Raw genomic sequence first — 14,055 nt, forward strand, 5'->3', positions numbered from 1 at the left:
ATCATTTAATTCTCATTTGAAACCCATGCGATTGTTTTCTTCAATAGAACAAAAAATAATAAACAATAAAAAGTAGATAAACTGTGGTAAGGGTTTAAAATGACTTCTGCACTCTATTTCTGCTCTTCTGAAGTCAGTTTATAGAGAAATTTAAGCTCTTAAATCTCATGTGATGTTGATGTCAAACTCATTTTGAGACACGAGGTCTGAAACTGGGTACGCAGAATATTTAAATTCTGTGTGACTGTTCTCTCTTTTAACAAACATCAAAAACTGCACTGGCAACGTCCTGATTTGTGGAGAGAGAGAGAGAACAAAAAAGCCTTTAAGCTCTGGGGCTTCTTGAGACTTGAAAAAGTCAAAGCCAGAAGCAAATTTACTGCAAACTAGTGACAGTGAAAGTGTGATTTGACTGAGCTATTGTAGATATCTTTGTCCCAAGAGAAATGAATTATGGAAATGAAATGTTGTGAACCTCGGGCAGTTCTCAGGTCAAACACAGTATTTGTGTGTTACAGCAGATGTACAGTTTTATCCCTAACAGAATCAAAAGTGAGAATGTTCTAAAGAGACTTTGTGGTTTAATTAAATATTAGAACACTGATATTTGTATACTTCATGAAATATACTTTAAAATATATTGAGCTTTTAAAATAAACTTGAAGTATGCTACTTTGGTTACAGTGGTACTCAACTGAAGTTAAATAATGATTCAAAACCATAACAAGAATAGTTTAATAGCTACGATGCTGTTTTTGTAATCAAATCATTTGTTAATCAACAGTTAATCTTTAAAAAAAAAAAAATCATATACATAAACCCAGGAAATAAAACGGCTATCGTATAAACGTGCCCTATTCTGTGTCCTAAACTCCTGAAACATTGGTGTCTCATGTTTTATAGCAGTCAATGCAATCTGGGAAGTAATCAGTTAAATCTGTATGTGTGTGTGCGTGCATGTGGGAAAAATAAATATTTTTAATCTTTAACATTTTCATAAGTAACTGTAATTTAATTATACAGTTTTACTCAGTAACTGTAGCTGATTATAGTTACATTTATTTTGCAAATATGTAATTCTGTTACCAGTGGTGTCAAAAGTATTGGCATTTATTACTCAAGTAGAAGTATAGATACGAAAAAAGACTTTAGTAGAAATTGAAGTATCAACTCAAGATTTTTTCTCAACCTATAAAATAGGAGTTCATAATCTATAAAAACACTTTCTCCAGTGAAAAAGTGGTCTGGTCTGAATCAGGAGAAAAATCTGCACAGATTTAAAAGAGTTAAACAAATATGTGCAACAAATTTAAAGTGAGAGGCAACAGGAGATGCATTTTTATCACTAGAGAAAGCGAATTATAGAGAATTAGGGAATATGTTTTAGCTGGATGCAAAGATTTAAAGATGGATTCATTTCTTACAAAAATTATCTTAATACTTCACAAGACATTAAAAGATGGACTGGAGTGGTGTGGATTATTGTGATGTTTTTTTCAGCGGTTCGGACTCATTCTGACGGCACCCATTCACTGCAGAGCATCCGTTTATGAGACACTGATGCACTGATGCAATGCTACATTTCTCCAAATCTGATGAAGAAACAAACTCGAATCACCTGAGGGTGAGGACATTTTCAGCAAATAATCAGCGGGTAGGGGAAAGTGGGGTGAGTTGTGCCAGTTTTTACTCAAAGTGACCTTAAAGTGAGGCCATCACAGTAATATCTTTCACTAAAAATGTACATATATTTCAGTTTGGGGATCGCGAATCATTTGAATCAGTTCGCGGATCATTTGAGTCAGTTCGAGAGTTTGGAGCGGGTTCGCGAATCATTTGAGTCAGTTCGGGGATCGCGAATCATTTGAGTCAGTTCGAGAGTTTGGAGCGGGTTCGCGGATCATTTGAGTCAGTTCGAGAGTTTGGAGCGGGTTCGCGGATCATTTGAGTCAGTTCGAGAGTTTGGAGCGGGTTCGCGAATCATTTGAGTCAGTTCGGGGATCGCGAATCATTTGAGTCAGTTCGAGAGTTCGGAGCGGGTTCGAGAATCATTTGAGTCAGTTCTGGAGTTCTTTAATAAAAGCCACTTCACAGGTGAGTCACCCCTGGCATTTAATTTACTGTACAGTTCGTTCATATTGATTTTAATTGATCTCTGACTGTCTCTGCTGGCAGTACACGTCAAATGCTCAGACTGTCATTATTACTGGCATTTCGTTAGAACAGAGCTATTCTGATGGTCATAGCACATTTAAAAGCATAATTTCCATTCAGATACAGAATGGCAAGTCCTTGTGTCGTAGTTTACAGATAAGACAGTCAAATCACTTAGTCATGTTGTCAGTACAACAGTGTGGAGAGATGCTCTGGTGTAAAACTACTGTATTGAACAGTATGCCATATGCTTTTGTGTGCCATATATTCATTTCAAAAGTGCACATTTACACATTACTGTATGTGGGATATTGATTTAAAGAGACTAAATAGAATTCCCAGTTACACTTTTACTAGTGGCCCAAAAAAAAAAAAACATTTACAATGCCATTGTGATATAGAAAAGGAAAAAGAAATATGGGCACAAAGATGAAAATAAGTCAATTTTCAGAATGTGTAACTCTTGTGTTGTCCTCTGTTTATACAGTATATGCTTTCAAATGAAGATTCATGAGATGAACCTTTGAGCTCAACACATGATGCGAACATGAACAGGATATATTCAATATATACTTGTAGCTTTTCTAAGAAGAACTTTTGAAAAGAGTTTTAGCCATAAAACATTTTTTTTTATTAGAAATAATTCATAAAATGAAAATCTTCAAATTACTAACTGCAAATAAATAAAAACAAAACAAAAGCTAAATTAAAATGATAAAAGTACATACAATTATTAAAAATAAAAGTACAATGAAAACTGAAAAAACAAAAAAAATAAAAGCTAAATCTGATCTCTAATGTAATAAGTGGTGTGCCAGTAGCTGAAATATTTATTTATTTATTTATTTATTTTGTAAATAAAAGTCTGAGCTAATTGACATTCACTTGGTGAATCAGAAAGGTCTTGAATAGTGAGTTTGAATAACAAGACAGCAGCCACGTCATGTTTGCTGATCAGGAACATTTCAATTCCTGCTTCATTCTGAATATTGAAGAGTGTTTTAACCTTTACACGGTTTTGTTATGTCTAATAATCAGAGTGATAACTTATCAGATATTCCATCATCCTCTGCTTCGCTGTTCATAAACCTATTGTGTGGGTTTGTGTCTTGTGTTGAACGTGCCTGAAAGAATACATGTGTGTGTGTGTGTGTGTGTGTGTCAAAGGAATGTTAACCTAAAAGTGAAAACTTCTGTACAACAAAAACTGTACTCATCCTCGGACCATCCAAGATGATTTTGTTTCTTCATGGGAAAAGATCTGGAGAAATTTAGTATTACATGTTAGTTTTTATTACATGTTAGGATGCTTTGCAGTGAATGGGTGCCGTCAGAATGAGAGTCCCAACACCCACTTATTAAAAACTATTTTGGCTTGTAAAGTGCATATGTCTCTCCTGATTCAAATAAGATGAGTTTATCACTGGAGAAAGCAATATTATGGATAGGGTTATGATCAACACGGCTGATAGTTTGACCTTGAAAAACCTTTTTGGGTCAAATATAATGGATTTTCAAATTAATGTACTTCAGAGGGTCACATAACCTACGGAAGAGGTCATGAAAACCTGTTCTAAAGTTCTGGAAGAAAGAAAATAATTTGATAAAAAAAAATAGACTACAGTCTTTTGAGATAACCTGCAGGCATTAGAAAAAAAAAATTAAAATGTCACAATTATGATTATGCATTAATTCTTAAGCCGCATCATCCAAGGAGATGTTTTCTGTATTTAAGGAATCACGTATGTGAAATCACTTGTCCTTGATCTTTTGAAATAAAGGAATCTGATGAAACCACAACATCCAGAACTGACTCATACTTTATCGCTTTGAGGTCCGTTCTCTGTAGATCCCGCCTTCTCGCACACAACGATTGGTTGATTGTGTACAATGCCTGCATGCTATTGGTCAACCTACTTTTCAGTCATTACCTGTCCATAATAACCTATTACAGTAATAAGTATGAAATATTATTCTGTGTGCAGCCCTATAAGAAGTGTTTAGCTCAGCCTAAAGAAAGCACAGCACAACATGGCCTTGATTTTCATTATTTTCTATTGCATCAAACCTTTAATATGAATCTGGCTTTTGAATCAGGTAACTCTGATTGTTCTTGAACTAACAAGAGCCAATTATCTCAAAGGAACTTTATTACCTATGTTTAAAATGAATCATCTCAAGTTTCTTTATTTAGATGCTATTAAATGTTGTAAATTACAGTTTTTCTTTGGAGCATTTTTCGAATCATCCATAATATTTGCAAAGCGGTACATGCATTTCTCAAAACAAATCGTACATACAGCACCACACAATGGATTACCTGCAAAAGCCTGTAACTTACTCATAATCTTTCATCTCATTTTTCTAGTGGTCTGACAAAAAAATAAAATAAAATATACAAACAAAAAAACACTTGCACCACCATTGTGATACAGAAAAGAAATAAGGGCAAAAATACAAAATTATAAAATCAAACACAGGAAACAATACTTAGAAAGAACTTTGCTTTTGCGTGCAGCACTGTATGAGGAATTGCACTGTACCTCTGCCCACAGATTCTCATACATCACAAAGAATATCTTCCCTCGTAATGCAATGTGGAATTGGAGTCAAGTGAACCATCTCACAACTTCATTCTTTATGAGCAACATGACATTAGCAACCAATAATGTAGGAAGCAACAGATAAATGCACGTAATCAATTGCATGAATGACCCAAAGCAATCGCAACTTGTTCAAAAGAATGAGAAACTGGTTTTATGATGTGCACAATTGAGTAGATGATGTGGAGGTTGAACAAGTAGTTTTGAGAATTTCATTTCTGATTTGAGAAATGCACCTAAGTGACTGAGATGAACAGTAAAAATTGTAAGCAAAAATGGTATCTGCATATTAAGCAATGTTCCAACCTATATTTTAATATATAAAAAAGTTAATTTGCTCTTCTTTATTTGGTGTCTAAACACTTATTTACACAGTAAATAACCCTAATGAAATATGAAACTGAAACTGGCTGCAATATCAGGCTGAGCACTTAGTTTAGAGGATGCATGAATGAGTGTAGGCATTTTTAAAGAAGTTCTGCACTCCAAACCTATGCAAAAAAATAAACAAATAATATATATAATATATATATTATATATATATATATATATATATATAATAAAAATGTATGAAGGCCATGCATGGTCATTTTTAAGTTGCAGCCTTTTTGTATAAAATATGAAAAAAAAATGTTTTTATGGATTTGAAATGTGCACGCTTTTTACTTAATAAAAAATTTTCCTTTCATTGATATGATTCAAATAAACAAAAGGTAATATTTAAATGTTAAAAAGAGCTGCTTGGAAAGTATCATCAAGTCAGGCTTTCATATTTTTCTTCAGAATTATTATTATTACTAAATTGTTATATTTCAAAAATCATTTTTTTACATAATTAATTTTAGTTTTACATGGCCACTACTCACATTTCTTCAAAAAATATTGAGATATATTAGTTTCTTATTATTTATTATTAATATTCAAATAATAATTTAAAATAATAATTTGATTTTTACATGGACAAGCTCCACCACTCACGCTTTAGTCAGAGAAATATTAAGATATATTTTATTATTAATCATTAATATTTAAACATTAAATTTAATGATCATTTTAGTTTTACATGGGCAAGAACCACTACTCATATTTTCTTGAGATAAATATAAAGATACATTATTTAAAAAAAAAAGCTTAATATTTAAGCACTACTTTTAACAACAATTACAATTTTAATACACTTTTTTTGAAAATTGATCAATTATTATTAATAATTTTTAATATTTAAACCTCATTTTAAAATAATATAATAAAAAAAACTATATTCAGTGAATAAACAAAAATAAAATGGAGGGTCAAAATAGATTTCAGACACACCACAGAAAAAAAAAAAGATAATAGGAGTATAAAAATAAATATTTGTACTCCAGAATCAGTTCATCATATTGCTCATATTTCATTATTTTGTATTGCTCTTTCAGACAAAGTCTCATACACTCTCATTAAGTATAAGCATGAAGTGTTCTCTATATGAACGTGGAAAGAGGAGGATGAGAGCGTATATGAGATCATTTCAAGTGTAAACTCACACTTCACACTTTGAATAGGCCTAAATTAGCAGGTGTTTCTTCAACGTGATCTGTTTCTGAGATCTGAGTGTCTACAGTTCTCAGAGCTGAAGAAGATTCAAAGGACTAAAGCTCCTCTTTCCTCTTAATGATCAGCTTCCGAACCATATCCGCTATCCGTGGGTGGATTTCTGTGACGGAGACTTCAGGACCCCACGCGTCAACAACTTTGCCATCAGTGTCGATGAGGTACTTCCAGAAATTCCAGGGCGGCTCTTTCCGAGACGCCTCTGAAATTAGAAGAGAGTTTTACCAGCTTTTAGATGAGAGCACAGCATGTCAAATTAATAAGCTATTAAACCGTGATCTTGTGTGAAAATGAAGTGCCTCCTCAAGCACTTTTGTCTCTTACATGACAAAAGAAAGGAACATTGCATATGAACCGTTCGTGTGCACTTGATTTGATATTTTCATATTTAATGCAACTACATCCAGACATTTTGAAGAGTCATTTAAGTGTTTAAATACTTTTTGATTCCACTGCAGTTATTCTCAAAACATTATTTAAACATAATTTAGAAAATATTCAAAAGTGACACTCCCACGCAAAAATTATCAAATGGAATGTTATTTAGAATGTTAATGGAATGTTATTCGGAATGTTAATGTAATGTTCTTTCTAACTTTTGCATAAGGAAAAAAAAAAAACCTTTTAAAAGGATTTAAAAAACGGAATGTTCAGAGAACTTTATAAGAGCATATTTTCTTTAGCTGCGGCCTCGCGATCTACAAACCTGTTGCATTTATATTTGTAAGCATTATTGGCCCCTATTCCACAGCGATGTTGCTGAAGATGGGAAGAGAAACCCCGTAGACTCGCCACACAAAGCTGTCCATCTCTTTATCGCTGCCGGGCTCTTGCTGGCCGAACTGGTTGCAGGGGAAGACTTGAAGTGATACGGACCGAAGTCTTTTTGGAGGTCTTTGTAGTGCTCCTCAGTGTAACCACACTCACTGGCCACATTCACCACCAGAGACACCTACAAATACAGTAGAAAACATCTTACGCATTATCATGATTATCAGTTCTCCAGTGTATTTCTGCTTCTATTTATATTAGCTGTCCTTGAATCAGATTTAAGGTTTATGATCATAATCGCACAGGGTCTGTGTTTGTAAAAGTGTGTGAAGCTTTTGAATCCATGTGACAATGAAGACCAATGATGGTCTAAAAGCCAAAGGAAGCCATTAAAACCAATCTACAGCAGCTCTGAGTCACTGGATGAGTGAAGAGCCACCGTGACGTCATTAATGAGACTTTCTATTCCTGCCCTTGAGTCTTTATTTTACCTCTCCACTTTCTTTAAGTCTTCTCAATGATAATTAAATGTACACGTGTCCTTGTGTAGATGAGATGTTTCCATGAATGTAAACTACACATGATTCCTGTCCTGACCAACCCTTGAACTAGAACATCAGCTCTTCTGATACAGATTGAAGAACACCTCGTCTCTAGAAAAATATTACATCACTTGCTCAGCAATGGATGCTCTGCAGTGAATGGGTGCCGTCAGAATGAGAGTCCAAACAGCTGATAAAAACATCACAGTAATCCACAGCACTCCAGTCCATCAGTTAACATCTTGTGAAGAGAAAAGCTGTGTGTTTGTAAGAAACAAATCCATCATTACGGTGAAAAGTGAAATCTGCACAGATCAAGCACAGTTTACAAGCGAAACCGTTCTAAACAAATATATGTGGGTGGATTTTGATGGCAGAAGAACAGCAGGTGATGGACTGTTCACTGGAGGAATCGTTATTATGGATCACGGACTCATATTTTAGATAGAAGTGATGTCTAAAATGATGTATTTGTTTCTAACAAACACAGATTTTAACTTCATAGATGCTAACTGATGGACTGGAGTGGTGTGGAGTATTGTGATGTTTTATCAGCTGTTTGGACTCTCATTCTGACGGCACCCATTCACTGCAGAGCGTCCATTGGTGAACAAGTGGCGTAATACTATATTTCCACAACTCTGTTCTGATGAAGAAACAAAATCATCTTGTATGGCCTGAGGGTGAGTACATTTTATGAAAATTTACATTTTTTACAAACTATTCCTTATGGCTGATATGACTGAATTAACCATTTGATTACACCAACATCAGTGAAAGTAGTATTTGAACTAAAATATTTGCTCAGATTCAGAATGTACTTTTCTTCAGTATATATAATATAATATAATATAATATAATATAATATAATATAATATAATATAATATAATATAATATAATATAATATAATATAATAAAGTGTTGTTGATTGTTTAGAGGATTTAAGAACAGCATTTCAGAGTTATTCAACATCGACACCTAGTGACTCAAAATGAGTTGTGCATATACATGTAACCATACATTCAAATATTTTTGCATAAATAAATTACGTTTTTATTAAAACTTTTTATTATTCCATAATGCTCTTACAGCACGTAAAACTTAAAAATAAATTATACTGTTTGTAAAGTTAACAAAAACAATGCTGGACTTATCAGCAGTTCAAAATCAATTATTTGGAATCATGTGCAGTACTTATCTCAGACGTATTATGCAACAATACATGTTAACATTAATGAAAGTTATTCCGAAGTGTTCCCTTGCCGCTGACATCCACAGCAGGAGCTCAGATTTACTGCCACGTAGACACAGAATGAATGAATGAATGAAGCACAACTCCAGCTTGCTGCTAGATTATTAAGGGAAACACTGAAAGCATGCATGAGAAAAACAAACAGTAATGCAACATTAGTGTTAACGGTTGTTCTTGCATGCACGTTAGTTACATGCATGTTTTCAGATACTCTATGAAAAAAAGCGATCACAAAATTCTAATATTTTACATACTATCATACCATAACTGTTGTTTTAATAAGATCTTTGGAAAAAATATTTTAATTAAATTCATAAATTAATATTACGTTATTTAGTTTATATATTTTTAATAGGCTATTCATTTTAATACTTAATGCAGATGTTTATAATTATAATTATTATTATTATTAGCAGCTATTTATTTTAATACTAAATGCAGATATTTATAATTATAATAATTATTCTTATTAACAGCTATTTATTGAGCTATAGGGCTAATCTCTTTTGTATAATACCTTAGCATTTTTTACTGTTATTTATTTTATAGATGTGTTTTTTTTATATGCATTTTAACACTGAATGCAGACATTGAATGCAATAATACTAATACTAAGTTAATTATTTATTAACCTATTTGAAGCAGTGTAGCTACAAAATAATTCGTAATATTAACTAAATAAACAAACATCGATCTACATGCTGCTGTTAGCAAAACACGGAAATTATGCGTTTTAACCTGATGAATGTTAACTACAGCCTACTTAATATATTTTTATACGAAAACACATGGTAAAATCCTTCAATTCATTGGATCCCTCTAGTTATTTATATTTATCTAGACTTTACTACATTTAATATCTAAAATAGTGCTATTTAGTTTTGGAACAGATGAATTGATTAATTATTGTTAATAGTTGTTATTATTGTTAATAATTATGTTGATACACAATAGATGTGACGAGAGTATTCTTTTTTTTTTTTCTTTTCTTTTTTTGTTGTGATTTAGTATTTCTGTTGCTCGGACCGTATCGCGCCGACTGTAGCCGTCAACGTAGTTATGACGCGCGGAAGCGTCGCGTCGCAGCACTGACGCGGCCCACAATCCAGCGCGCGAGCAGAGGTAACATGGCGCGTCCGCTCAGCGTCTCGAGCAGGGCCGAAAACAACAACAACAACAACAACAACAACAACAACATCATCATCAGCGCCGGGATTCATGGCGTTTAACGCGACTCGTCGCCGCTCCGCGTGATCGCTCTCAGCATGTGCTGTTGATCTGCTGCACGTTAGTAATCTAGGTAAGCGCGAGCTGTGAATACACAGGTGAGGAGAAGGTCCGCGAGCACGAGCCAAGTGTAAACACATTGACCAAAGTTTGAGGGGATTGCTACAAAATTATAGTTTGGTGAATAAAGCACAGCTCTAGCTGTTTATTAGTTGCATGCAAAAGTGTTCAGCATGCAAGTATGCAGATGATGATCCATTAGTGTTTGATCATTGCAAGGTTACATGCAATTACCTTTTACAGTGGAAGTAGAAAATCAGGAGGAAGCAATGACATTTACTCTAATGTGTGACTAGTTTTGTGTTTGTTCTGGCCTACAGGTCATTAAACTTGAATATTTGTGCATTAGTTTTGCTTTCAGATTTTACTCTGTAATTCTTTTTAAATGTGATATGTAATTCCTTAATTTAATAAGCTTGTAGTTATTATGTGTTACACATTTAATGTGTAGTTATTGAATTGATTTACTGAGGTATATGTTTTTGATTCTTAAGAATTAAGCAGGGAACCATTTATTAATGATGATTGCAATTATTCTGTAATAATTTTAATATTGTATGCATTATGTCATCTGACTTTACTGCTTTTACTAAAATATCCAGTGTATATATAATAAATATATGTGTGTGTATATATATATATATATATATATATATATATATATATATATATATATATATATAGTACGCAGTGTATATACTGTCAGTAGCACAATGCTCGCAATTCAGAGGTTATGTCTGAAACTTGGAAAAGTCAGAATTTCAAGATGTAAACTTGCAATTGCAATAAAAAGTCAGAATTATAATATTTTATAAGTATGTATGTTGTGTATAATGTTTTTTATTTAGCTATAAATATTTTTGTTTTTATAATAATTTAGCATTTTGATTTAGATTTTTTTGTTATTGAATGTTATTTTATTGATGTGGTTTTAATATGCATATTAACACTGAGTACATACACTAACTGTAATAATAACACCTTGCTACTTTTAACTATTTGTTTAGATACAAAATGCATATTTAATAGTAATAATTATAATTGAGTATTTATAACAATTTAAGACGATGTTGTTTATTTAAAAAATAAGTTAAAAAAAATGTTTTTACACTGAATAAATATAGTGAATGCAATAAGAAACGTCCAGAACTGTGAGAGAAAAAGTCGCAATTACCTTTATATGTGTATATGCATGCTTTTTTATTAGTTTTTAACAAGAACCTTTTTGTTAGAATTAAATAAAATAAAAATAAAAAAGTACATTGAAGATTTGAAAATAACTATAAATAAACCATATATCCATCGATTAATCTTTTAGAGCTCATGATTTGCTTAAAAAAAAAGTATTACGAATTAATGAATAAATCAGTATGACCATTATATAAAAGGATCATGTTTGTGCTTATTTTATAGATTCTGATCTTTAAATCAAAACACATTCATTTTTATGACATCAAGTACTGCTTTTTTTTTTTTTATCAAAAACACTATTTTACTTTTAATTTAATTAGAAGTATGCCAACCGCGCAAAATCGGCAAGACATATTGGCATAATTTTTCATATCGGACAATATTTAAATTTAAAACCATTATCATCCGATTCCGATATCAGTCCGATAATATTGTGCATCCCCAGTCTAGCTAGTATTCACTTCCCAATATTGCCAATTTCTTGCTGATTTCTCCAACTTTACATGCACAAATATTTTGCATCCCCAAAATCTGATTCTGTCGTGTTTCCATTCCAGAAACCTTCAATCCAGAGCCCTTAGGGCTTTTCTTCTGTCTCGTCCAGAGAGCAGTGGCATGGAGGACCCCAAGAGCCCCATGAAGGTGGTCAACGCGTCCCGCTCAAGCGGCGGAAAGATGCCGTCCTCCAAAGTCCCAAGCCGAAGCAAGGATGCCATCCCCAGGGTGAAAGAGGAGATCCAGGGCAGCCCCAGCGCTTTCAGGACCCGCACCGGCAGCCCTCAGCAGCCGGGGAAGGGCAAAGCCCGCAGACTAACGGGCAGAACTAACTCTGGCGAGAGAGGGAAAGGGAAGCCCCAGCCGAGTGAAAGCCGTCAGCAAAACCAGGAGAACAAAACCCCGGCTCGAAACAGTGGACCGATCAAGGATGGAGGAGCAGCGCCGCTGACTAACACAACAGAAGAGATCTCTACACACAACAACACCATCACTGCTAAAGACAAGACACCTGGTGAAAAAATCATATTTGTATCCATTATTCTTATATAGCATGCCTAGCATACAGAGCAACTAGCCTTAAACAATGATCAGTGTTTGCCAATACCCTGATAGCCTTAAGCAATGAGAACAAAAGAAGAAACTCGGCTTAGCTTTGTGAAGACCTTCAGAGATGAATAAAGGGTGAAATATACCCTTTAATATACGACCTGCATAATTGTATTTGTGTATATATATTAGTATATGCACACATGTGACCCTGGACCACAAAACCAGTCTGAAGTCGCTGAGGTATATTTTTAGCAGTAGCAAAAGAAAAATGTATGGGTCAAAATTTTAATGCCAAAAATCATTAGGATATAATGTAAAGATCATGTTCCATGGAGATATTTTGTAAACTTCCTGCCGTAAATATATCAAAACTTTTTGATTAGTAATATGCATTGCTAAGAATTTAGCCGATTTTCTCAGTATTACATTTTTTTTTTGCACACTCAGATTCCAGATACTCAAATAGTTGTATCTCGGTCAAATATTGTCCAGTCATCAATGGAAAGCTTATTTATTCAGCTTTCGGATGATGTATAAATAAATAAAACGTACACTTAATACTGGTTTTGTGGTCCATGTATATAAGATATTTGAGTCTTTTTGTGTGGTTATCTGATTGGTCATGTAATTGGTGTCTGTTTCTTTAAATCTCAGGTGTGGAGGCGGGCTTACAGAGAGGTGAGGTCACAGCAGAGGATGTGGAGCTTGGAGACCTGACCTCTGACCAGCAGCTGGGACTCAAACAAGCAGAGGAGAGACTTCAGAGGGACTACATCCACCGGCTGATGAAGGTAAGACACCTCCTCAACTCATGATCAGGATCTAGTACGGTTTAACTTGTTTGTTAATGTTGATTACCACTGAAGATCATTTTGACTAGTTTAACCCTATCAGGTTTTGTTATGTAGAGGTCATGGATACTTTAGTGTTTTAAAGGTGTAGCAAGAGTTAAAATGAGCCTAGTTTGACAGAATAACTTAATAATTGCTGTGAATTGTAATGAAGCGGGTAACTGTCACGTTAAAAAAGTATGTATTTCTTATTTAAAAATGCTTTTATCTATGGTTTTATTATTATTATTATTAAAAAATATATTGTACATTTTAACTCCTGTCATTAACAAATGACCCTGGAAACTTTCACGTTAAAAAAAAAATTTAATTTCTACAACAGTAAATAAATATTTAAGTATGATTGTATTTGTGGTGTTTTATTTTTATTAACCTATTTATGGTTTTATTTACAGGTATATTTATTTTTTTGTATACAGTTTTAATTGTGCATGCTTTTATCTATGATTTTATTGATGTTTTAATTGATTTAATTGTGGTTTTATTATTTGTTAATTTATCTATCTATGGTTTTATTTTTGTAAGTTTTATTTATTCATTTATTTGTGTTTTTATTTATTTATATGTGGTTTATATATTTTAATTTTTTATCTCAGGATTTATTTGTGTTTTTTATGGCATTATTTATTGTTATTTATTTGTTTGTATTTGATATGTTAATTTTAATATATTTTTATTTTATTTATTTTTTTAAATTATTATTTTTTTTAATGCTGTGTTTAGGATTAATTTTGTGCCAAACAAATATGAGTCTCTTTAGTTC

At 33.0% G+C, this 14,055-nt stretch overlaps 1 protein-coding gene and 1 pseudogene across 3 annotated transcripts in view; one reads left to right on the forward strand and one right to left on the reverse strand.

Annotated features, from left to right (window-relative positions):
* Positions 1-6,388: 6,388 nt before the first annotated feature.
* LOC113065276 (glutathione peroxidase 7-like) lies at positions 6,389-9,176 on the reverse strand (annotated as a pseudogene).
* Positions 9,177-9,995: 819 nt separating this feature from the next.
* The window catches only part of LOC113065406 (terminal uridylyltransferase 4-like), a 29,215-nt gene continuing 25,155 nt past the window's right edge, over positions 9,996-14,055 (forward strand). For all 3 annotated transcript variants that reach the window (XR_003279018.1, XM_026236620.1, XM_026236621.1), the window contains exons 1-3: positions 9,996-10,216; positions 11,952-12,403; positions 13,096-13,232. Coding sequence is in view for 2 of the 3 variants with exons in the window: in XM_026236620.1 (XP_026092405.1) it covers positions 12,010-12,403; positions 13,096-13,232 (531 nt within the window). In the remaining variant the exon portion in view is untranslated. The remainder of the gene's footprint in view (positions 10,217-11,951; positions 12,404-13,095; positions 13,233-14,055) is intronic.

The sequence above is a fragment of the Carassius auratus genome, chromosome 48 (assembly GCF_003368295.1).
Source record: "Carassius auratus strain Wakin chromosome 48, ASM336829v1, whole genome shotgun sequence".
Taxonomy (NCBI): Eukaryota; Metazoa; Chordata; class Actinopteri; order Cypriniformes; family Cyprinidae; genus Carassius; species Carassius auratus.